Source organism: Aquarana catesbeiana, linkage group LG02, assembly GCF_042186555.1.
Source record: "Aquarana catesbeiana isolate 2022-GZ linkage group LG02, ASM4218655v1, whole genome shotgun sequence".
NCBI lineage: Eukaryota > Metazoa > Chordata > Amphibia > Anura > Ranidae > Aquarana > Aquarana catesbeiana.
The window spans coordinates 80,138,840-80,166,282 of NC_133325.1; the positions used below are offsets into that span (position 1 = coordinate 80,138,840).

General features: G+C 44.2%; 1 protein-coding gene across 1 annotated transcript in view; it reads right to left on the reverse strand.

The window, feature by feature from the left end:
• Window positions 1–27,443, reverse strand: part of LOC141126982 (matrix metalloproteinase-20-like) — a 128,307-nt gene that overhangs the window by 57,285 nt on the left and 43,579 nt on the right. Inside the window, exon 7 of the mRNA XM_073613078.1 lies at window positions 8,444–8,577. Within this exon, the coding sequence (XP_073469179.1) occupies window positions 8,444–8,577 (134 nt within the window). The remainder of the gene's footprint in view (window positions 1–8,443; window positions 8,578–27,443) is intronic.

Here is a 27,443-nt window from a genome sequence, read left to right on the forward strand (position 1 = left end):
GTAAGCAAGTAGTTAAATCATAATAACATAAATCACCCAAATGGCCCTGATCAAAAGTTTAAATACCCTGGAATGTTTGGCCTTGCTGCAGACGCAGATGGTGGCACATACAGGTTAAAATGGCAATTAAAGGTTAATTTCCCACATTTGTGGCTTTTTAAATTGGTGCCTGTGTATAAATAGTCAATGAGTTTGTTAGCTCTCACATGGATGCACTAAGCAGGCTAAACACTGAGCCATGAGGAGGTAGAAAAGAACAGTCAAAAGACCTGCGTAACAAGTAGGGCTGTTGAGGATTCAAATTTTAGTGTTCGATTAATCAATTTTTAAAAATCGATTAATCGACTAATTTCGATTAATTATAACGCACATACGGATCCAACTACTTTTAGCTGGTTTAGCACCGTTATTATGGCAATGGCCGAAGTCGGACATAGCGGGGCATGGCTAGGACGTCACATGTCATAAACTCAGCCTCATCGTGCCCATAATCTCAGCCTTACCGTGCCCATAATCGCAGCCTCACCGTGCCCATAATCGCAGCCTCACCGTGCCCATAATGCAGTCTTACCATGCACATAATCGCAGCCTCGCCGTGCCCATAATCGCAGCCTCGCCGTGCCCATAATCACAGCCTCGCCGTGCCCATAATGCAGTCTCACTGTGCCCATAATGCAGTCTCACCGTGCCCATAATCACAGCCTCACTGTAGTCAGTGCCTGTGCCTGGATTACACAGTCTGCGGGCATCTCCTGCTGTGTGTCTCGGAGCTGAGTGTGAAAACTTTGGCCGCACTGTGAGAAAAGTCCCGCCCTCCTCCTAGATCAGCTCGTGTGATAGACAGAACACTGCGTCTATCACACTCAGCTCGGAGACACACAGCGGAGATGCCCTCAGACTGTGTATGACATATAGTGGAGGAGGAGGAGGGAGCGGAGCGCTGCACTGCAACCCAAAATGGCCCCAGGGCAGGCAGCCTACCGATCAAAAAAATTTACGATTAATCGAGGAATTAATCGTTAATTTCCACAGCCCTAGTAACAAGGTAATAAAACTTTACAAAGATGGAAAACTATATAAAAAGATATTGAAAGCCTTGTATATGCCAGTTAGTACTGTTCAATCACTTAATAAGAAGTGGAAAATTCGGGGATCTCTTGATACCAATCCAAGGTCAGGTAGATCAAGAAAGATTTCAACCACAACTGCCACAGAAACTGTTCAGGATACAAAGAAAAACCCACAGGTAACCTCAGGAGAAATACAGGCTGTTCTGGAAAAAGATGGCGTGGTTGTTTTTAAGGAGCACAATACGATGATACTTGAACAAAAAAGAGCTGCATGGTCAAGTTTCCAGAAAGAAGCCTTTACTCCGCAAGTTCCACAAAAAAGTCTGGATACAATATGCTCAATAACACTCTGACATGCCTCATTGGCTTTTTTGTGGCATTGGCACAGTAAAGGCTTCCTTCTGGCAGATCAACCATGCAGCTCTTCTTTGTTCAAGTATCGTTGAATTGTGCTCCTAAAAAACAACCACACCGTCTTTTTGGAGAGCAGCCTGTATTTCTCCTACGGTTACCTGTGGGTTTTTCTTTGTAAAAAAAGGAAAAGTAGAACAAAATAATGTCCCAAAGAAGGGCTGTAAGGAGGATCAACCACGGAATATCAACTTTAGAAAAAAAGCTTTATTGAAATTGAAATTGGATGTAAATTACAGCCAATGTTAAGACATAGCAGTGGAACCGTCACCCCCAGTATACCCAATAATAAAAACACAAAAATGATAACGTTGTCACAATATGGCGCCAACCACAAAACCCCACTCATACACACACATGCAAGAACCAGCTACAAGGGGAATGAAACTGCTAGTAAAATGAAAGGGGCAGTGCTTGCTCTTGATCCTAAATAATCAGAAATCGCTAATTGCATATGCTTTATGTCCGGATATCGGACTGGTATGGTTATAATATAGAGGTATTGCCTCAGCTGGTGGATCAAACATATAGAACTAAGCTTGAAGTCCGTACCAGGCCTGTTAGCAAGTACTAAATTCAGAAGGCTGCCGGTACCAGTGATGAAGTGACTAAGTAAGCATAGAACAATTAAGCCGCATATAAAAGGATAGACTGGCTGTTGGCATACTATGTATGCATGTATAAACTATATAGTTCCTTATCCCGGTATAGCATATCCAGACAGTTCTGAGTAATCAGGTAAATCCACTGGGAGTATACAGAATGAGGAGGGGAAAAGTAAATGGGGGTTGTGAAAATAGGTTGCCAGAGGCTCTCACCACTCCGAGATTGTGGCTGCAGAGGCCGTAGTAGTAGACACCCATTTCCCTCAGAGTTCAGCCTGTAAATGTGCGCTGGTATCAGCTGATGAAAAGACGCCGGTGTAGTTAGTCAGCTTGTGGCAGTCTGATGAATAGCGTCCATTCACTGAACATCCAGTCGGAAGCGAGTTAAGATGGCTACGGAAGCCCACAGGTAGATGCGAAGCAAGCTCGTCCAGTCATTACGGTCGGAAGTGGCGGTTTTGATGTTTTAACTTGCACACTTTCTGGAACGCATGATGGAACATGGTGGATCGTGGGGCTGGGTTGGCACTGCCTACATCAACGAGTTTCGCACACGTGACCGTGCGCTTCGTCAGGACCTTTTTCTTTGTATCCTAGGCAATTCTTCCGCCATTTGTGGCTGCAATCTTTCTTAGTCTACCTGACGTTGGCTTGGTATCAAAAGAGTCCCTAATTTTCCACTTCTTAATAAGTAAAGAGTAAACAGTACTGGCTTTGGATATCTTTTTATATCCTTTTCCATCTTTGTAAAGTTTCATTACCTTGTTACACAGGTCTTTTGACTGTTTTTTTCTACCTCCTCATGGCTCAGTGTCTAGCTTGCTTAGCACATCCATGTGTGAGCTAACAAACTCATTCACTATTTATACACAGACACTAGTTGTGATTTAAAAAGCCACAAAAGTGGGAAAATTACCTTTAATTGACATTTTAACCTGAATGTGCCACCTTCTGTGTCTGTACCAAGGCCAAACATTCCAGGGTATGTAAACATTTGATCAGGGCAATTTGGGTAATTTCTGTTATAATTCTGATTTAAAAAGGATCCAAAAAACTATGTGACAATAAATGGCTTCATGTGATTGCTATCCTTAAATATAAGACAGTTTTGTGGCATGATCAGTTATATTTTCAATATCAATGCCAATATTTCACAATTTCTGTCAGGGTATGCAAACTTTTGAGCACAATTCCCACCAGCCTTTAGAGCGGACCTGATGGGGCCTCCCCGTTTCTGATCCGCTATGACAGACTATGGGAAGAGCTGTTTCCTCCTGTGAAGAATTTTGATTGGACAATCAAGCTCTACAAAGGCAGAAACTGTTCTTCCCACCTGCTGTCAGATGAATCTGATGGGGAACTAAAAAGGTGTCAAACTGGTGGCCCTCCAGCTGTTGCAGAACTACAAGTCCCATGATGCCTCTACCTGTGGGAGCCATGCTTGTAACTGTCAGCCTTGCAATGCTTCATGGGACTTGTAGTTTTGCAACAGCTGGAGGGCCGCCAGTTTCACACCTCTGAGAACCATTCGGGCCCTGCCTCCCCATATACCAGTAGGTCTGCCCTGAGCATTCAGGCACTAGCTTGAGCGCTAGTTCCTCCCCCACACGCCGAATAAATGACTCAGTAACCATCAATAGTGTGTAATCATCACCTCTGACTTACAGCAACATGAGAGGTCAATAGGGCCATTGCATGTACAGCACAAATTTTCATTAGCATAAGCAGCTGTGTGCATGGCCCCAGTGACTTCTATAGTAAAGCATATATAAAACACAGTGTACACTGTACAAAATTAAATGCTGCATTTTTGATGCCCCTGTAAATAAGCCCTTAGAACCCATTCACAGGTAGATGTGTTTGTGTGTCTTAAGATTGTCATTTAGTGCTTAATCATGTAATAACATTCATGGGAGTCCACCTTACTCTGTGTGGTGAGCTACAGTGTTGACCTGCACCAGGTATGCATGATAACCTGCAGTCGGTAAAATGGTATATGGGCATTCTTCAGAGCATTGAGCAGCAAGGTTTGCTTTTTTTTTTTTTAGATGCATGTGTGTCTTCAAGAATCTTCAGTCTTTATTCATGGGCTATGACAGTGTGGGCTACCCCTCATCCCTGTCTTTTATCAATCCCCCTCTCCCTCCAGACACTACAGTCCCATTCAGAGCTGGCTCATCCCAAAGGCAACCTAGGCAGGGTGTCTAGGAGGCCCAGATATAACCTTCATGGCCCTGCAGTAAATCAGGTATACAACACAACTGATGAAAATAGTGTACCAGATTTAGCTATTGCAAGTCAATGAAAGCTGATGTGCTTTGGAGGGGAGGCAAAGCGATTACCTTGCCTATGGCCTCGTTCTGCTTTTAATCCATCTCTGGTCTCATCTCAGTGCACTTATAGCAGCAGGCCATGATGTGAAAGTTTGCTTTCGCTATGGTTCGCATGTGGATTGATTTACTAAAGGCAAAACGGCAGTTTTATTTGCAAGGGAAGTTGCACACTACACAGGAACCATAACCAGAGCTTAGTGAAGTGTGGTGCAATTTAACTTTGCAAATAATACACAATCACATTCTAAGGAAATAAAATTGCTTGCACAGGAATGAATTATGGAAATCAACAGAGCTGCATGTTAGTTCCATTGTTATCATTAACGATGAGTATATACTGTATCTCGATATACTTGAATTGTGTATGTGTGGTGACACCATTTAAGCCACTCCTTATTTGTGGATGAGTTCCCCTATAGATCTGCATTCCCTGTTTTTTTTTTTTTTGTTACTGTCTGTCAAGAAGAAAAACAAATTCTTAGAACTCTGCGTAATCATTGCAGGGGCTCCTGAGGTCCTCGATCCAAGTTATGACTGTGGTTTTGGGGACCCTGTGACTCTACACCACTGTTTGCCTGTGTGTACGATCCTAAGGCTTGTTCACACTTGACTAAATTTCTAATTCTTAACAAACGCTCCTTAACCTTAAACTGCAAAGTTTAACCTTAACCACTTGCTTACTGGGCACTTAAACCCCCCCTCCTGCCCAGACCAATTTTCAGCTTTCAGCGCTGACGCACTTTGAATGACATTTGCGCCATCATACAACGCTGTACCCAAATGACATTTTTATCATTTTTTTCCCACAAATAGAGCTTTCTTTTGGTGGTATTTAATCACAGCTGGGATTTTTATTTTTTGCTACACAAACAAAAAAAAGATGGAGAATTTTGAAAAAAAATAATGTTTCATAGTTTTTTATAAAATTTTGCAAACAGGTAATTTTTCTCCTTCATTGATATGCGATGATGAGGCGGCACTGGTGGGCACTGATAGGCTGCACTGATAGGCACAGTTAAGGCGGCACTAATGGGGACAGATAAGGCGGTACTGATGGGCACAAATAAGGCAGCACTGATGGCCACTTATGGGCGCTGATGGGTGGCACAGATAGGTGGCACTGATAGGTGCCACTGATGGGGGCACTGATGGGCAGCACTGATGGGCACTTATGAGCACTGGTAGGTGACACTGATGGGCAGCACTGTTGTGGCACTGATTGTGGGCGCTGATGGGTGGCACTGTGGGCATTGATGGGTGGCACTGTGGGCATGATGGGTGCCTATTGCTAGGTGTCACTGGCAGGGGGCACAGATGATCGACGTGATCGGGACTGATTTCCCTCTCACGGCCGCCGGTGATCGGGTTTTTTTTCCTCCTCATGCGTTCAGCACGAGGAGAAAAAATAGCCGATTACGGCTCTGTTTACATCACATGATCAGCTGTCATTGGCTGACAACTGATCATGTGGTAAGGGGTCGGGACCGACCCCTTACTCTGATCTGTGATCAGGTGAGTTTCATAGACTCGCTAATCACCGAGCGTGCCGCATGCGCCCTGCAGGGGGCGCGCAGGCCGCTCGTGCACGGGACGATGTCAATAGACGTCGTCCCGGCAAAGCAGGTCCGCGCTGTTGCCGTCATTCGGCAATAGCACGGATCTGAAGAGGTTAAACTGCGAAGGGGGTTATTCACTGTCAGGGCAATAGCGATGTGGAACTCTCTTCTACAAATGGTGGTGGCTGCGGGGAGTATTGATAGTTTTAAGAGACTCTTATGCCCCGTACACACGATAGGATTTTCCAACAACAAATGTTCGATGGGAGCTTGTTGTCGGAAATTCCGACCATGTGTAGGCTCCATCGGACATTTTCCGTCGGAATTTCCGACAAACAAAATTTGAGATCTGGATCTCAAATTTTCCAACAACAAAATCCGTTGTCGGAAATTCTGATCGATGCACAAAATTCCATGCATGCTCGGAATTAAGCAGAAGATCCACTGACTATTGAACTTCATTTTTCTCGGCTCGTCGTACGTGTTGTACGTCACCGCTTTCTTGTCGTTTGGAATTTCCGACAACATTTGTGTGACCGTGTGTATGCAGGACAAGTTTGAGCCAACATCCGTCGGAAAAAAAACATGGATTTTATTGTCGAAAAATCCTATTGTGTGTACAGGGCATTAGGTGTGCATCTTAAGGAACACGACATACAGAGATATGGGAAATATAGACACTGACAGACGTGCACCTACACAGGTTTAACTGGATTATTGTCTTTATTCAACCTTACCTACTATGAATATAGTCTAGCGTTAATGAGCTTTAGTATGGGCATTAGACTGGCGGCAACAAGCTTTTTAGTATGGGCATAAGACTGGCGTCAATGAGCTTTTAGTATAAGCATAAGACTGACATCAATGTGCTTTTAGTATGGGCGTTAGACTGGCATCAATGAGCTTTAGTATGGGCATTAGAATGGCGGCAACAAGCTTTTTAGTATGGGTGTAAGACTGGCGTCAACGAGCTTTTAGTATAAGCATTAGACTGGTGTCAATGAGCCTTTAGTATGGGTGTAAGATTGGTATCAATGAGCTTTTAGTATGAGCATAAGACTGGTGTCAATGAGCTTTTAGTATGGGTGTTAGACTGACCTTTTACAAGCATTAATGATGAGTTTACAAAATGCTTCCTAAACACCCTATGTGTGGTTTTGACGCGTTTGATACTCATTAAGGCACGTTAAAAATGCTCCACAAATGTCTATTTTTAAAAGGGAAGTGACATTACAGGAAATAAACAATTTGAAGTGTGGCTTCTTGGTGAATGTTTCATTTATTCTCCCTCTTTGGAGAAAATGATTCCCAACTGTTTGCACAGACCAGTCACATATTTCAATCCATGCATCACAGTAGCTTGGCTTGCTGGGATCATATCATTCTGACCGGTTTTCTACCTCTTGGATCAACAGAGACACATTGATGTCAGCCATCTTCAAGCAGCACAAACAGGAAGTGCATGGAAGGAAGTAACTGCAGGACACTCTATGCTCTCCTCTATCATTACCTGGTATTGTGAGACATTATATTCTTCCTGCATGATTTTTTTAAAACTAATTCTAACGTGCTGCAAACACCTGCCAGTGCGTTTGCGAAGCGTTACCATAGACTTGAATGGGTGGCATCGAAAGGCTTCAAATGACTCCAGACTGGACACGGGGCTTCAATTTTGAAGCAAAGCGACACTAACGCTTCATGTTTTGGTAATGTGAACATTGTATCATTTGCATAGGCGTTTGAGGGGCGTTAAAAATGCCCCTCAAACGCCTGTTTTCAATTCCAGTGTGAACTTGGCCTTAATTATACAAATGTCATCATTATAGTACTGAATCAAATATATCCTGCAATGTAACAGTCTCACTCTACACCTCTCTAAACTATATTTTGATAGGCATCCACAGGGCTCTAACTTTGATGGGGAACCATAGCTAATTCATTAGTAACCCCTCTCTAATTTCAATTTTGAAGGCAATTTCTATAATGCTACAGAATACTAATTGTTTTCATAGCAGTTGTATTAAATCTTTACATTCATTTCATCCAACTGTATTTGCCAAATGCTGCATAAGCCACTATGAAGCCAGACAGCTCTGGCCTATATGCTTCTGGGCCAGACCACAGCTGGATGCAGATATGGATTAAGGCGGAACAATGTCCTAAGCAGAGTAGATTTGGCATTCCCTTTTACATTGATAAGGATTTCAAAAATCACAGCAAAGCTTACCCATTTGCATTGCCAGTACTGGTTTTGTGTACTCAGACATCAATTGCCTTACAAGAACATCCTCTCCTGTGAGGTGCCAAGCAGATGTATAAAAGTTGTAGCTGTGCCAACTGGATATCCACTAGGTCTTAGGCCCCTGCCAAGCTTGCTTTATGGTTGAACTGGCTCTGGTTGGATGGTCTGCTATGGCTTTAGTTACTAACCTTGGGGGATCCATGTTGTTTTGTATCATCTGTTTTACCTTTAAAAAAATATGCAGTTCCTCTTTCCGCCACTTCGTAAGCAGCATCCACATTAGACATGAGCTGTGGGAAGGAGCTTGCAATAGAGTTTGGTCTTGTACTGACAAGTTGAGCCTGTCTTCTCCAAAATGACCTTAAACAAAATTTATGGTTAGGAAAATCACAAATTTACTAAGAAAAAATATTATTCCATGTAACAATATTTTCAGAATGGAAGGGTCTATGACAAACTATAACATTATATGTAAAAAAACCCAAAAAGGGTTAACGCTGCGCTAGAAACCCAATAATTGATTGGTAGCTATAAGGGATTAACCTTTACAGACTAAAAACACATTAATAAAAAACAAGGTTTTAACCCAAATTACCAAAGCAGCCAGCATAAAAGAGTCAGACACATACTCTAGATAATAGTAATATCATGCAGCGCTAAGGACAACCAATAAATGAAAATACCAAAATTATTAAAAATTATTAAAACATAATATCATAATTAATAACGTGAAAAATTACCATAATTAATTTATGACCACTGTAGGATATGTGTATAATGAGATACTAAAATTGATAGTGTCAAATAAACCAAAAAGAGCACATAAAAAGTCCCATCACAAATAGTGCAATTAAAAAAAAAAAAAAAAAAAAAAAAAAAATTCATATATAAAAGTTCATAAGTGTAAAAAAGAAGAAAAACTAATCCAAAATCCGTGATAAAGGAAATCCAATCTCCCAAAAAGTGAATACACCCAAGTGGATATGAGGCTCCTTATCGACTCAAAAGACCAACAAAGGTCTATCCAGGCATATGGGAGATTACAGGTTTCCCAATAACCTATACCAGCATCTGGGTCTGTGGCTGAGGCTGTATGGCAGTGGTTCTCAACCTGGGGGTCGGGACCCCCTCGGGGGTCAAATGACAATTTGCCAGGGGTCACCAAATCCTGGGCTGTTCCTGAAGCCTGCGCTGTTCTCCCAGCCTTTTTGCGGCTGCCCAGCAGGGCTGTCCCTGGGGTCCGTGGCCGCCCACTCAACCTCTTCGCAGTTTCCCATTCAGTTCACAGCATGGCTGGGGGGCAGAGACTAGAGGTCAGCTGACTGGTGAGGAATTAAGTGGGTGGGGCTGGAGGAAACTCTATCTCCTGATTTCGGCATAGGTGTCACTGCTACGGGACACCACAAAGTTCGAGGCACAGTGAAGCCAGAGACACAGTGGGTAACACTATCTGTGATTATAGTTGCCATTAAAAGTTCCCACTACAGTTCTCAGATCAGCAGAAGACATTGATCAAGAGCACCTAAGTTGGCTGATCAGGACTCCCCCCCCCCCCCCCCCCCCCCAGCACTGCCACTCATCCCGTTCCCCCCACCAAGGAGTAAGAGAAGGATTAAAAATAGAGAATACATGGAAGGGAGAGGAAAAGAGGGGGGGGGGGGCAAGAAATTAGGATAGAGAGAGATAAAAGGGAAAGAAAGGAGAACAAAGAGAAAGAGTGGTACATCCTAAAATGTACCATAAGGCGTTTTAATACTGTATGAGTGGAAGGGACTCAGGGAGCGCTAAATGTCCGTGGGTTAGGGGCGCAAATTACTTGTCTTGCCTTGGGAGCTGACAACCCACGCTACAAAAATAATTTTACTGTTAGGGGTCCCCACAACTTGGAAAATTTTATCAAGGGGTCACGGCACTAGAGGGGTTGAGAACCACTGCTGTATGGCTCCGGAAATAAAAGCAAGAAAGGCTCCCATAGTGTAATCGTTCCAATCAATAATATTTAATGAATAAAAAGATGCACTTACAAGTAGTTCCAATAAACGAGTGTCAGAGTAATCTCAATGATACAGCGTCTCCGCAGGCTTCCCGCTGTGCATACACTTCCCATCCAGTTCAGCAAAGAGGAACAGCGTAGTGACGTCAGCGTCATAGGCCACACCTGACACCTATGACGCTGACGTCACTGCGCTGTTCCTCTTTGCTGAACTGGATGGGAAGTGTATGCACAGCGGGAAGCCTGCGGAGACGCTGTATCATTGAGATTACTCTGACACTCGTTTATTGGAACTACTTGTAAGTGCATCTTTTTATTCATTAAATATTATTGATTGGAACGATTACACTATGGGAGCCTTTCTTGCTTTTATTTCCGGAGCCATACAGCCTCAGCCACAGACCCAGATGCAGGGGCGGATCCAGGGGGGGGGGGGGCAACAGGGCAATTGCCCCCCCCCCCCCGAAATAATAGCACACTCTGAATGTTATTGTATCCTGGCTGCCGCTCCGCTGCCGGCCCGAGTCTCTCTCTCACATGTGCCGATCAGCGGCACCGAGAGAGAGACTCGCGTGTGGTACGGGCAGCGGCGGTCACTGTCTGACACTGAAGGAAAGAGGTGGGTGGAGCCTCTTCCCTGCACTCGTTGCTAGACGCCAGGCGGCCCTGGCGTTAGCAACGAGTGACGTCAGTCACACTGCAGTGTGTGAGTGAGTCACGTCGGAGGTCGGACTCGAGTCTCTCAGAGCCGACCTACCCGGTCCCGACGTGACGCCGGTGACAGCGTGACACAGCCTGAAGTGGCGCCTCCTTACAATAATACAGCAGACAGCAGTAACTTACTAACTAACAAGTATGAGTGCACTGCACAGCACAGCACACGTCCATGTATATGTGGGTTGACATGTGCAGGGGGGGATTCTATATTAATGGGGGTTCTACACTGAGGGGGGATTCTATATTAATGGGGGTTCTGCACTGAGGGGGGGTTCTATAATAATGGGGGCTCTGCACTGAGGGGGGATTCTATACTAATGGGGGGCTCTGTACTGAGGGGGGATTCTATACTAATGGGGGGCTCAGTACTGAGGGGGGATTCTATACTAATGGGGGGCTCTGCACTGAGGGGGGATTCTATACTAATGGGGGCTCTGCACTGAGGGGGGATTCTATACTAATGGGGGCTCTGCACTGAGGGGGGATTCTATACTAATGGGGGCTCTGCACTGAGGGGGGATTCTATACTAATGGGGGCTCTGCACTGAGGGGGGATTCTATACTAATGGGGGCTCTGCACTGAGGGGGAATTCTATACTAATGGGGGCTCTGTACTGAGGGGGGATTCTATACTAATGGGGATTACAACATCTCTCTGCTGCCTGTCTCTGGGACACAAGAGACCACCTTAGCAAGTGGCAAGTGACAATCTTCATCTGGTGACAGGCGATGTGGCAAGAGACAATCCGCAACATGTGGCAGGCGACGTGGCAAGTGACAATCTGCATCTGGTGACAGGGGACGTGGCAAGTGACACACTCGGGGCTTCCACTGATTCTGCATTATGGTGAGTTAAACTATTTAATTTTTTACAACAATGTAATAATAGTAATAATGCGCTTCAATCATCCTGACACCATAACAACCATGGTGCCGTGATGATTGAAGTGCCAACACCAGCCTTTTCCCCGATAGATGTACCCCAAAAAAATATATTTTCTGGCAGTGCCCCTCCCGAGACTATACTCTGGATCCGCCCCTGCCCAGATGCTGGTATAGGTTATTGGGAAACCTGTAATCTCCCATATGCCTGGATAGACCTTTGTTGGTCTTTTGAGTCGGTAAGGAGCCTCATATCCACTTGGGTGTATTCACTTTTTGGGAGATTGGATTTCCTTTATCACGGATTTTGGATTAGTTTTTCTTCTTTTTTACACTTATGAACTTTATATATGAATTTTTTTTTTTTTTTTTTTTTTTTTTTTTTTTTTTTAAATCGCACTATTTGTGATGGGACTTTTTATGTGCTCTTTTTGGTTTATTTGACACTATCAATTTTAGTATCTCATTATACACATATCCTACAGTGGTCATAAATTAATTATGGTAATGTTTCACGTTATTAATTATGATATTATGTTTTAATAATTTTGGTATTTTCATTTATTGGTTGTCCTTAGCGCTGCATAATATTATTACTACAAACTATAACATTGCTAGGGCGATTTAGCGATTGTAACAACAATAAAAATTAAAGTCTTTATGTCTAAGGGTCCAATCACACCATCATGCTTTACAGTTGGAATGAGGTTATTTTCTTGAAATTCTTTGGTTTAGGTCAAACATGGTTAATGTTACTGTGGCCAAACAGCATTATATTTGATTCATCAGTTCTTTGCCTATGTGTTCAATGGCAAAAAGTAGTCTTGCTCTAGTGCTAGTTTTTTTCCTGGAACATCTCGCATGCAGTCTACATCTCTTTTTGATTGTAGATGCATGCAACTTGACATTAGCTGTTGTAAGATATACCTGTGAATTCCACAATAAAATTTTGTCATTCTTTGGTGACTGGTTTTAGAATCGAATGGGCAGTTCTTGGTCTGAATTTGCAGGGCGGGGGGAGGCCAGTCCAGGACAAATTAGCAGTCATGCAAAATCTGTTCCAGATCATTTTCCGTACAGTGTATTGATTGATGTCAAATAATTTGTCAATCTTTTAAAATCCCTTGCCAGACTCAAAGCCATCCCCAACCTTCTTACTGAGAGCCTTAGATGTTGATCTTTTGATGGTGGCACGATGGCATCATACACATCAATAGCAAAGAGAACACCAGATCCCAGACATCTGAGGTTTAAATAGAACAGATTGTACCTGCATATTCCCTAAGTAGGTTCTAATCATTGCCACCTAATTTGGAACACCCAATTCTATTTTAATGGATTTGGCGTGATGGTAAATGTAGAGGTATACCATACTTCCCCCTTCAATGTGACAAATCTGTATTTTTTTAAATTTAGATTAGGAGAATGAATAACACCAGGCCAATTTTATTTGTCACCTGTTCAAGTGTATCAACTTTATTAGTATAGGCCCTTACAGGTCATCAGTTAATGTTAATCATGAATAATGGCTGAGGAATTATTGCTTTCGCTAAGGCATGCATGGCGTTATATAACATGTGTAGTACAACTGTTGCTTTCTTATGTAGCCATTCCTGACGCATGCATTGTATATGGGGGCAGGTAGAGGTTTATTTATTTTTTTGGTTTAATTCCCCGATGTCCTAGTCTGTTATGCAAAAAAATGTTGGTTTTCACTCCTGCATTACTGGGAGTAGGTGTCCAACAGTTTTCATGTCTTAGCAACATAACAGGATGTGGGGGTTGCTAACTGTGGGGTTTTCAGCCAGGTTTCCAGGGAGGCACAAATGGCCTAAAGGTACGACAAAGTTAATGCACATGTTACAAAGCTGCACATTTTTTATATCTACTATGGCTCCTTGATTGCATAGGAACAAACAGAAAAGAAGAGCAGTGTCGTTCTAAGTGTAGAATCAATATTTATTTGGAATCATCAAAATGGCAACTCACAATGTAACGGAGACAAAAGTGCTCATCTAGTCATGTAACACCGCTTCAACAAGCTGGTCCAGTCTCTTGATCCCGCTGTGGTGGATACCAAAAAGGAGCTCCCGGCAGTGCTGGTGGCTCCCAAAACTTCCTGGTAGATACCTGGACCTACAAGAGCCACCAGCACTGTCAGGAGCTCCTTTCAGGAATCCACCACAGTGGGATTACGAGACTGGACCGGCTTGTTGCAACGGTGTTACATGACTAGATGAGAGCTTTTATCTCCATTACATTGTGAGTTGCCATTTTGTTAACTCCAAATAAATAACACTTTGATGCTACACTTAGAACGGCGCTGCTTTTCTTTTCTGTGTGTCCTAATGCAGAGTCTCTTCTAGCTCTTCAGCAGCGGTAGCCACTGAGTCAAGCATACTGACACCATTTGGACTTTTAAAGACTTTTTTCTTTTTTGCCTTAAACCACTGACCCCACTTGGAGTTTGTTTCTATCAGTGCACCAGACGTCTCCTTTCCTTGACTGCATAGACTCTTTTTTGGAAAAGGTGAATTTATCCTTCATACAAAGAAAAAATTGTGCGCTTGCATTAGATATTTAAATCTATATTACTACATGATTATCATAAGTAGATAAACAAATAAATAAAAAACACCATCAAAGTTAATTGTGAGTGATTTAGAAAGTCGCTATGCTACAGAGCAAACAGCGACATGTAAGTCAAATACTAATATTGACCATTGCATACATATAAAGCAACAATAAAGTTAAACTGGTGTGCAAAAAAGAAAAAACAAAAAAAAAAAACAAAGGTTATTCCACCCAAGTGCAAAGTCATAAGTGAAAAAGTTCAAAATTGCATCCTGAGTCGCAGGAAAAACGCATATCCAAAGTTCATGAATTGTATTCCTTAGTGTGTATAAAGGAATAAGGGGACGTGAAGGGACCTCCAACCACCAGTGGATCCGAAGGTTGATAATAGATGTATCCTTACCAGACACGTTGGACCTCCTTTATAGCAAGGTCTTAGAAGCATGCAGATTTAGCCCTCTGCAGGGACAGTAGATGTCAGCTCACCACACAGCTGGAGATGGTTCCGACACTTCCGCATTGATGTAAACACTCCCTCGTTTGGACTCATAGGTAAAGAATTTATCCTTCAAGCAACTTAGAACACTGGGTAGAACTTCATCCAAACAGCACACGCTGTGTGCTGTTTTGCATGCTAAAATTTCTGCAAATCTGTACATGTATTATGTGATTTACATACTCCTGTCACACTACACAGCCAGGATGGCAATAACACTTTTCGCTATCGCACTTTTCTCTGTTAGGCCAGCCATACAAGGATTTGACATTCCGCTGGTTCAGCAAGGACTAGTCAAATTTTGATACATGTATGGGTAGGGAGGTTGTACAGAAGGCGATCTACAGATGGACTTCTGTACAATCACCTTGATGGACTTTCTACTCTCAATCAGCGCCACCAGCTATAGCCCCAGTCAGGTAGCTTACCAAGATAATAGACCTAAAAGGTAGGTGGGAGTCAGATTTAGTGTTAGAGCTTTGCTTGTTGGACTGACCCAATATTTGTTTAAAAAGCATACTGAAGATATATGGTGGTGCTTGTACTTGGTACCTGCAGTATATTTTTATTTTTTTTAAGGACAATTTTCTTTTAACTTTTTTTTTTTTTTTTTTTTTTTTTACATTTTGATTGTGAAATTTTTTTTTTTTTTTTGTTATCTACAAACCGACACTCATAAAACTGTAAAATCAAATATTTAAACATAGCATGCGTGCTCCAGATGATCAAATTGATATTTCACAGAAATTCTGGTGAAATGGAAGATGATTGGTCTGAAGTATTGCTAGACAGAAGTCAGATGTTCTCATGTCAGCACTTTATATCACCACCTCCCTGTGGAAAGGACCATGTGCAATTAGGATATATCCACATCTTTCTTCTCCTACTGTCCATCAGATTCTGAGATTCACACAGCTCTGCCACACAGGACAGTCCTCTTTTTTTCTCTGTTGCACTTAAAATCCAACTCCAGGAATTACCAAAAAAAATAAATAACTACTCTCAGACTCCCCACACTGTACATATATATATATATATATATATATACATACACACACACACGTTAAAGCAGAACTCTTTCCAAAAGAGGAAGAAGAGGAAGTTCCATTTTAAGTTGCCCTGCCCTGCCACAGATATCGCCCAATTCGCTCCCTCCGCTCCTCCCAGGACCTCCTGCTCTCTAGCTCCCTTGTTACCTCCTCTCATGCTCACCTTCAGGACTTCTCCAGAGCCTCTCCCATCCTCTGGAACTCCCTGCCCCGGTATATCCAATCAGCCCCTACCCTGTCCACCTTTAGGAGATCCCTGAAAACTCATTTTTTCTCCGGGCCCTTCTGTATTGTACTGTAATTGTGCTGTCCACCCTCTACATTGTAAAGCGCTGCGTAAACTGTTGGCGCTATATAAATTGCGTATAATAATAATAATAGTGAAGAACTAGCCCGTAAAGATGGTAATGGATCTCTGGACAGGTAAGTGTCCTTTTATTAGAAGTCAACATCTACAGGATTTGTAGCTGCTGACCTTTAATTTTTTTTCCAGAGTAAACCTCCTTTTTAACTCTTAATATGAGGAATAAGATGCAATTCTTACCTTATTCCATCCTCTGGCAGGCTCTGGTGTTCTCCTCCACTCCAGTTTGTAGGTGGTCCCCTGCCATCCTCATGGGCAATGCAGGGCTATTGACCCTTTCAGGGGCGTATGTACAGGGGTCACCATTGCGGATGAGGAGTACCATAAGTAAGGGAATATTATTCCTCATCCCCACACAAAGATTTTAAGTAACACAAGTTTTTTCCTCCCCCAGCCTGTGAGTGGACAGTGAAAGGAGAAGGAACAGACTGATGAGCTCATTCCTCTGCTCTCTCCTCTTATCAGACTCCTTATTAACATTTGAGCAGTGCAGCACAACTGATTGGCTTCTAGTCACACTTCTCCCTCTCCCTCTCTGAGCTCTGCTGTACAGGGATTTGCAAGAGGCTGATACCAAGCCAAATTTAGATAATACAGAGCTGCATCGATTTGTACCTTTTTATACCTCTATAGAGTTCAGTTTTAGAAACAAGTAAATATAAATCACTATTAGATCTACAGTTGAACATATCTCCTTTAAATGTATACAGCGATACTTGATCAGTAATTTAGTTTTTACCCAGATATTGCTTTAGTGCATGAGTCCACCCCACACCCTTTTAAAAGAAATCTGGTGACCATAGGTGCGTGCAGCCTATTGCATTAGGCTGTGCACCCCAAAGCTCAAAGACACCTGCCTCAGCTGCACGCGACAGTGAATGAACGGAATAGTGCTCTGTGCTAAGCGGCTTCCGTTTAATTCGCAAACTGAAGCATAGTAAATGCAGTTTACTATGCTTCAGTCATGAAGGAACACAATGATTGAGTGCGTTCACTGTGTTCATTTAGAAAAGGTAGAGGATGGTAAATTACATATTTACTAGCCTCTTTCCCAACTCTCCACTCTGAAACATCCCCCACAGGAGTCAGGGGGAATAGAGAGGAGGGAAGCCAGCAGCACTGAGGGGGCGCAAAACAGGGGAAGCCCAGGTAATGGGGGGGGGGGGGGGATCAGGGTCAGCACCACACGCAGCGATTAAGGTGTGCACAGGCACACCTGGCACACCTCCTGTCCATGCCTATGCTGGTGACCTGACAACCCCTGGTTGTGATGCAGAGTTGCCATTCCCAAACCCAGTGGTCACTGGTGGTAATTTTTTTTTGGGGGGGGGGGGGGGGGACGACAAACAGTTCCACCCCCCCCTTCATCCCCGATCAGACGGGTCTGGTGCACTTACCCCATCTATGGTGGGCAGCGCTTCTCCCAGGATTCACCGGCGGCTTTCCCTTCCCAATTGGGACTCTTCGCTTTTGGCCAATAGGAAAACGGGTCTCAGACCTGCTTCTGATTGGCTGGATTGAGAATCAGTGTTTCAATAGTGAATATTCATTCGCTGTTGTAACACCTGGGTGGGCTCGTCCCTCATGGGACTTCAATTTTCTGCTGAGGTAAATGATGGGGTGCTCTTCCCCGTTCCAGACCTGGGACAACACTGCTCCCAACACAATAGCTGATGCATCAGTTTGTACAACCAATTCCTTAGAGAAGTCCGTTAAATACAACACTGGCTGGCTACATAAGGCTTTTTTTCAAAGACTGGAATGCTGCTTCAGCCTCTGGGGTCCATTTAACCATGACAGACTCTTTCCCTTTTGTCAGGTTGGTTAGGGGCACAGCCCGAGAAGCAAAATGGGGCATGAATCGCCGATAATAGCCAGCGATTCCTACCTGCTTTTTGCTGTTGGGACGTGGCCAACTCTGTGTGACCTCAACTTTGTTGACTTGGGGTTTTAACACTTTCCTCCCAATAGTGTACCCAAGATATCTGGCTTCTTCCTGTCCAATGGTACACTTCTTTGGATTGGCCATAAACCCCGCTTTCCGCATAGAGTCTAAGACTGCTTGTACTTTTGGCAAATGTTAAGCCCAATCTGTACTATGGACAATCACATCGTCCATGTAAGCTGCAGCATACTTCTGATGGGGCCTCTGAATCTTGTCCATTTTCCGCTGGAATGTTGCCGATGCATTCTGTAACCCAAACAGCATTCTTCGATCAATTCATCTATACGTGGCATGGGGTAGATGTCAAATTTTGTAACTTTATTCAATAATCAAAAATTGTTACAAAACCGCCAGCTCCCATCAGGTTTGGGCACTAACACGATAGTACTGGACCAGTCACTCTGGGACTCCTCTATCACACCCAATTCAAGCATTCTTTGAACTTCCCCACATAATGCCTCCAGTCGGGCCTCCGGTATTCTATAGGGTTTTAGTTTTACTCTTTCTCCAGGCGGGGTGATAATGTCATGCTCTACCCCAGATGTTTGTCCTGGCAGCTCAGAAAAAAAATGCTTTGTTGCAGAGCACAAACTCTTTAACCTCCTGTTGTTGGGGTTTCGATAAGGTGACTGTGATTCCACCTCAGGAACCAAGCAATCAGACTGAGCCAGTGACAACAAAGTCTCTGCGACTAGGGATTCCCTATCCCTCCCTTCCTGGTTGTCTGACCCTGTAGTTCACCTCACTCACTTTTTCAATTATCTCGTATGGGCCCTGCCATTTGGCCAGGAATTTGCTTTCAACCGTAGGGACTAGTACCAATACCCTATCCCCAGGGGAAAAGGTACAGGTCTTGGCCCCACAATTGTATACTCTCTGCTGTGCTAACTGCGCTTGGGCCAAATGTTCTTTTACGATTGGCATTACCTGTGCAATCCTATCTTGCATCAGGGCGACATGCTCAATCACACTCCTGTGGGGAGAACTCTCATTTTCCCAAGTTTTCTTGGCGATATCCAACAGCCTCTTGGGTGTTTCCCATAGAGTAACTCGAAGGGTGAGAAACCTGTAGAGGTTTGGGGTACCTCCCTAAGGGCAAACATCAAATAGGGTATTAGACAGTCCCAATCCTTTCCATCTCTATCCACCATCTTCTTTAACATTTGCTTTAAGGTTTTGTTGAACCTTTCAACCAACCCATCTGTTTGGGGATGATACACATATGTACGGAATTGTGTCACTTTGAACAATTTGCATAGTTCTTTCATAAACCAGGACATAAAGGGTGTACCTTGGTCCATAAGCAGTTCCTTACCCACGCGGCTAAAAACAGGAGATAGCTCTTTGGCTATTATCCTGACCGAGGTATTTCAAAGAGGAATCGCTTCCGCATAATGGGTGGCATAGTCCAATATAACCAAAATGTACTAATGCCCCCTAGCGGACTTCATTATCGGACCTACCAAATCCATTGTGATCCTCTCAAAGGGGACCTCAATGATGGAAAGAGGTACCAGCGGGTTATGAAAATGCGGCATAGGTACCGAATTCTGACACACAGAGCAGGAGGAACAATAGTTTTCTGTTTCCTTCATGACCCCAGACCAATAGAATCTCTGCAATACTCTCTGGTTTTCTCTTCCCCGAAATGACCTCCAAGAATGTGCCCATGGGCTAACTCCAACACCAACTTCCTGTAAGGTTTGGGCAACTTAAATTCATTGTGGAAAGGGATCTGCTGTAAGTGCAAGTCTCATCTGGGTTCACTAGCTCACCATCTATTTTTACCACATTTTCCTGTGCCTTTATTAGGGTGGGGTCTTTTAACTGTTCTGTGGCAAAATTTTACCTGTGATCCTTGAGATAAAAAAACTCCAGATGGCAGGGGCGTTGCTAGGTGGCAAAAAGACCAGGGGCTTCAGCGCAAAGTCTGAGCCCGGCACCAGGGGGGGGGGGGTGGCGGCCGGGGGATTGTATGGAGGGGGTGTTACCTACCTGACACGCACTGACCTACCTGGCTGACATACACTGACCTACCTATCTGACATACACTGACCTACATGACACACACTGACCTACCTACCTGACACACACTGACTTACCTATCTGACATACATTGACCTACCTATCTGATATACACTGACCCACACTGACCTACCTGGCATGCACTGACCTACCTGACACGCACTGACCTGCCTATCTGGCTGACATACACTGACCCACACTGACCTACCTGGCTGACATACAGGGGCCAATATAATCTCTGCAATACTCTCTCTGGTTTTCTCTTCCACCAAATGTCCTCCAAGAATGTGCCCATGGGCTAACTCCAGCACCAACTTCCTGTAAGGTTTGGGCACCACAAGTTGCTCAATGGCTTCTTCTGCCCTTGGAGCCACTCGATACACCAAATTCATTGTGGAAAGGGATCTGCTGTAAGTGCAAGTCTTATCTGGGTTCACTAGCTTGCCATCTATTGTTACCACATTTTCTTGTGCCTTTATTAGGGTGGGGTCTTTTAACTGTTCTGTGACAAAATTTTCCCTGTGATCCTTGAAATAAGAAAACTCCACAGACGGCAGGGGCTTTGCTAGGTGGCAAAAGGACCAGGGGCTTCAGTCCGAAGTCAGAGCCCAGCACCGGGGGGTGGGAGTGTTACCTACCTGGTATGCACTGACCTACCTGACATACACTGACCTACCTATCTGACATACACTGACCTACCTGATATGCACTGACCCATCTGGCTGACATACACTGACCTACCTGACATGCACTGACCCATCTGGCTGACATACACTGACCTACCTGACATGCACTGACCCATCTATCTGATATGCACTGACCCACACTGACCTACCTGACATACACTGACCTACCTATCTGACCTACATGTACACTGACCTACCCAACACACACTGACCTATCTGGCTGACATACACTGACTCACCTGGCTGACATACACTGACCTACCTGATACGCACTGACCTACCTATCTGACAATGCTGACAAACACTAACCTACCTGACACGCACTGACCTACATATCTGACATACACTGACCTTCATGTACACTGACCTACCTGACACGCACTGACCTACCTGACATACACATCTGACATACACTGACCTACCTGACAGGCACTGACCTACCTGCCCTTGCCCCCTTAAAGCCTAAGTTTATTTAAAATTAGCCAAGGGGCAGTCAAATGAAGCCACTGTGCCATTAATTGCAGCCACTTTGCCCCATTAAAAGCAAGAAAATCAGAGAGAGGGTGAGGGACTTACTTTACTTACTCCGAGTCTGGACTGTCACAATGTCTTATAGATGAAGAGACTCCTCTGCCGCAGGTCCTGGTGCGCTCTCCCCAAACTGACCATGGTCCCCAGTCTCTAGCATTGCTTTTTGCCCAGGTGTCAAACTTGACACATTCTCCCAGATAACACCACTGAAAAGCAATCCAGAGACACATTAAGTTCAGGATTATGTAAATCCTGTACATGCGCTGAGACAGAAGTTACAGTGTTCTAGAACCCATCCTATCTTGAGCCCAGAGTGTACATTGCTCAGTGCATGTGCATAAAGAAATAAAAAAATTGCCTGCACACCATTGCCCTTCACACATGTCTAGTATATCAAGATTTTGGAGGGGTTTACTATGTGTATATATATATATATATATATATATACACATACATATACATACACACACACACACACACACCTTAATGCCCATCCCCTTTTATAGGGCACATGGTGTATAGGATGTACAATGTAAAACATGGTTGCATTTCCCCACCCAGGGAAAATGCAACTGGGTGCAAAGCTCTGCAGAAATAAATAAAAACAAATGCCCCATCAAATGCAGCTACTGTGCCCCGTCGAGAGAGAGAGAGAGAGAGAGAGAGAGAGAGAGAGAGAGAGAGAGAGAGAGAGAGAGAGAGAGAGAGAGAGAGAGAGAGAGAGAGAGAGAGAGAGAGACAGACACACACACAGAGGGAGATAAAGACAGAGAAACACTTTTTTTTTTCCCTTTAATCTTCATTCTATGACTGTCCCACTCCCAGTCACAGCCACCATGGCCGTTATCCAGTGTGACTCTGGAGGCTGAGGGAGAACGGGGTGTGGCCACGCTGGCATGCTCCTGATCTCCTGCTGCGCGCATATCACTCCGCCGCATATCACTCAGTCCGTGCAGTGGGCTTCGCCGCAACGATCATGATATCACACAGGTAAACTGCGGCTGCTGCAGTTTGAACTATTTTCTCTCCCTTTCTCCGGCGCTTAGACACTCGGGCTTTTGGCCCCACATTCAGGACTCCAGCCTCAATAGCCCCAGCTTAACAACGCCTATGACAGACGGCATGTTTCCATCTGAGGATGTTGGCTCCTCCCCAGTTTCTCGAGTCTCCCCTGCCAATACCGACAAGGGAAATTCTGGAGAGTCCACACCACTGAGGATTTCTGGGATTCACCTTCCTGGTCTATAGGGGCATCAGTGAGGCGCTCGGGACAATCTCAGAGTTCCCAGAATTTTGGAAAATCCTTCCCCACAATGGCATCGTGTGGTAAGTGAGACACCAACCACACCTGATGAGAGGTTACCTTTGGGGGCCTCAAAAAAACACTGTAGCCACAGGATATTCTCAGGTGTCGCCATGCACACAAATAACAGCCACTTTGGTATTCCCAGAGACCTCTGTAGTAACTAATTCCACTTTTTTCAATGTTACCAGACTACCTGAATCCAGCAACACAACAACATTTCTACCATTAATATACATTTTGCAGAAATGTTTCTCAGTTCCCCCAGAAGCAGTGCATGCAACTGTCACAAACAGCTACTGACGTCTGATCCTTAGAAAGTCACATTGCATCGGTTCATCCACAATTTGCTGAAATATGTTCCTCTTGCCGGCAGCAGTAGCAAATAATCTTTTTCGCTGCCTCTTGCGACCTTGACTTCCTGGGCTGCTCTCACCAGACATTAGGTAGAACTCCCGCCCTCTCGCTCTCTCCACCCTCATCTCTTGGAGTCATCTTACAGGCCGCTGGGGATGGTCTAGTCTTAGGGTGGAAAGTCTGTGAGTCCCTGGAAAAGGCGGTCACATTCTCTATAGCCAAGTACCTCTCAACCAGATCTACAAGCTTGTCGGCCATTTCTGGGTCTCCATGGCTTACCCACTTTTGGATGGCAAAGGGAAGAGATCTCAGGAAGTGATCCATAACAACACGCTCCACAATCTTCAGTGCAGTCAAAGTCTCTGGCTGCAGCCACTTCCTGCTCAGGTGAATGAGATCATACATTTGAGACCTGGGGGGGGGTTCCAAGCCGGAAAGTCCAGTTATTCACATGCTGAGCTCGGACGGCCAAGGTGACACCCAGCCTTGCTAATATTTCTGTTTTTAGCACAACATAGTCTTGTGCTTGGTCAGGCTCTAGGTCATAATAGGCTTTCTGCGATTCCCCAGATAATAGAGGGGCCACCAGTCCAGCCCACTGCTCCTTGGGCCACTTTTTCCTTTCAGCAGTCCTTTCAGACGTGGTCAAAAACAGCTCAGGATCATTCTCTCCAGTCATTTTTGTCAGTAAATGGATCACACAAAATGATGCGGTATTAGTGGAACCACTTGCCTGCGGACGTTGCTGCATTAACGTCTCCACTTGTCATTGGAGTCTCTGCTCCTGCTTCTGCAACAGCTCTATGAAGCGAGCCTCAGATTGTTGCTGGGCTTGTTGCTGAGCTTCCAGATTCTGCTGCAAAGTTGCATTTGTCTGCTGTTGAGCTGCAAGGCTCTTTTGCAAACCTGCATTTGTCTGCTGCTGATTTGCAGCTGTCAGCTGTCTCAGTATCTCCTCCATGCTGGCCTTAAAAAAAACTGCCAGCATTCTCCACCAACTGTAAGGGGGTTAGCTCGGCAGCGGGTGTGTGTGACCCCCTGGAAGAGTTCACTACACAAAAATTAGGCACAACAAACAGTAATGAAGGTGAAAAAAACAAAGGTGCGGTTTTTTTACAGTATATACAATGGTCAAAAACAGCAAAACAAAAAGAAACATAAAAATAAATCTTTGCCAACTTGGCCACTTACTACACAGAGGTTTCCCTGGCTATCAGCTAGGTGCAGTCTTGTGCTGTCCCCAGCTCCTATCTCCCTGTTAAAGAGTCTTGCCACACAGGTATTGTCTCACTGCACAGGCAGTTATCACGCTCCTCAGTCTAAACAGGCAGAAAACTGGTTCCAGGATGGCGCAACTCCCTTTGCATGCTGAGAGTTTTTGTAGAGGCCTCAATGAGCCAAATTGATTCAGCTGGGCTCATTACCTTTACCCCTACAGGACTCCCAGCACTTGTCCCTAGTGGTACAAATCGGCATAAAGCCTGAATCTGAGACACCCATATTTGCCATCCTGGATGCAACCAGGCGATCTTACCTTCCTGCTGTGACGCTGTGTGCTGTTTTGCATGCTAAAATTTCTGCAACTCTGTACATGCATTATATGATTTACATACTCCTGCCACACTACACAGCCAGGATGGCAATAACACTTTTCTCTATCACACTTTTATCTGTTAGGCCAGCCATATAAGGATTGAAATTCCACTGGTTCAGCAGGGACTAGTCAAACTTTGATACATGTATGGGTAGGGAGGTTGTACAGAAGGCGATCTACAGATGGACTTCTGTACAATTACCCTGTCAGATTTTCTCCTCTCAATCAGCACTGCCAGCTATAGTCCCAGTCAGGTAGCTTACCAAGATGCTAGACCTAGGTAGGTGGGAGTCAGAGGTATGCCCCGTACACACGGTCGGATTTTCCGATGGAAAATGTCCGATCGGAGCGTGTTGTCGGAAATTCCGACCGTGTGTGGGCTCCATCGGACATTTTCCATCGGATTTTCCGACACACAAAGTTGGAGAGCAGGAGATAAAATTTTCCGACAACAAAATCCGTTGTCGGAAATTCCGATCGTGTGTACACAAATCCGACGGACAAAGTGCCACGCATGCTCAGAATAAATAAAGAGATGAAAGCTATTGGCCACTGCCCCGTTTATAGTCCCGACGTACGTGTTTTACGTCACCGCGTTTAGAACGATCGGATTTTCTGACAACTTTGTTTGACCGTGTGTATGCAAGACAAGTTTGAGCCAACATCCGTCGGAAAAAATCCTAGGATTTTGTTGTCGGAATGTCCGAACAAAGTCCGACCGTGTGTACGGGGCAGTAGTGTTAGAGCTTTGCTTGTTGGACTGACCCAACATTTGGTTGAAAAGGATGCTGAAGATATGTGGAGGTGCTTGTACTTGGTACCTGCAGAATTTTTTTTTAAGGTCAATTTTCTTTTAACCTTCTTTCTTTTTTTTTTTTTTTTTTTTTTTTTTTACATTTTGATTGTGAAATGTTTGTTTTTGTTATCTACAAACCGACACTCATTAAACTATAAAATCAAATATTTAACAATAGTGTGCGTGCTCCAGATGATCAAATGGAGGTTTCACAGAAATTCTGTTGAAATTGAAGATGATTGTTCTGAAGTATTGCTAGACAGAAATCATATGTTCTCATGTCGGCACTTTATATCACCATCTCCCTGTGGAAAGTACGATGTGCAATTTAGCTAATATGGTATTAGGTTAGAATTGTAGCAATGTAGCTGTGTTTCAACTGGTTTGTTTTATTGTGGAATGTCCACATCTTTCTTTTCCTATGAGCCAAGAATTAGAAATAGCTGCCTGGTCATTTGGGTAATAAAAGTATTTAAAGGGGTTGTAAAGGTATTTTTTTTTTTTTTTTAAAATAACAAACATGTTATACTTACCTTCACTGTGCAGCTGGTTCTGCACAGAGTGGCCCCGAACCTGGTCTTCTGGGGTCCCTCGGCGGCTGTTTCAGCTCCTCCCCGCAAGCATTTACCACCTTAATGCGAGCTCCCTCGCATGGTGGTGAGTGCTTGCGGGCGCGCTCCCGTGATACAGCCGGCGGCTATAGCCGCTCGCTGTATCACTCGGCCCCGCCCCCCGGCGCGCCACGTCATCGGATGTGATTGACAGCAGCGCGAGCCAATGGCTGCGCTGCTTTCAATCCATCCACTGCAGCCAATCAGCGACCAGGCTGAGCTGCAATGAAGATGACGAGGACGAGCAGCGAAGATTCGAGGCGTCAGGTAAGTAAAACGGGGGGGCTGGGGGCGGCGGTACTGTCAAAAGTTTTTTCACCTTAATGCATAGAATGCATTAAGGTGAAAAAATTTTTACCTTTACAACCCCTTTAAGGCTGAAGTACAGAGATGAAATATATATATATATATATATATATATATATATATATATATATATATATATATATATACACACACCGTGGGGACGGAAAGTATTCAGACCCCCTTAAATTTTTCATTCTTTGTTATATTGCAGCCATTTGCTAAAATCATTGAAGTTCATTTTTTTTCCTCATTAATGTACACACAGCACCCCATGTTGACAGAAAAACACAGAATTGTAGACATTTTTGCAGATTTATTAAAAAAGAAAAACTGAAATATCACATGGTCCTAAGTATTCAGACCCTTTGCTCAGTATTTAGTAGAAGCACCCTTTTGATCTAATACAGCCATAAGTCTTTTTGGGAAAGATGCAACAAGTTTTTCACACCTGGATTTGGGGATCCTCTGCCATTCCTCCTTGCAGATCCTCTCCAGTTCTGTCAGGTTGGATGGTAAATGTTGGTGGACAGCCATTTTTAGGTCTCTCCAGAGATGCTCAATTGGGTTTAAGTCAGGGCTCTGGCTGGGCCATTCAAGAACAGTCAGGGAGTTGTTGTGAAGCCACTCCTTCCTTATTTTAGCTGTGTGCTTAGGGTTATTGTCTTGTTGGAAGGTAAACCTTCAGCCCAGTTTGAGGTCCTGAGCACTCTGGAGAAGGTTTTCATCCAGGATATCCCTGTACTTGGCCGCATTCATCTTTTCCTTGATTGCAACCAGTCGTCCTGTCCCTGCAGCTGAAAAACACCCCAACAGCATGATGCTGCCACCACCATGCTTCACTGTTGGGACTGCATTGGACAGGTGATGAGCAGTGCCTGGTTTTCTCCACACATACCGCTTAGAATTAAGATCAACAAGTTCTATCTTGGTCTCATCAGACCAAAGAATCTTATTTCTCACCATCTTGGAGTCCTCCAGGTGTTTTTTAGCAAACTCC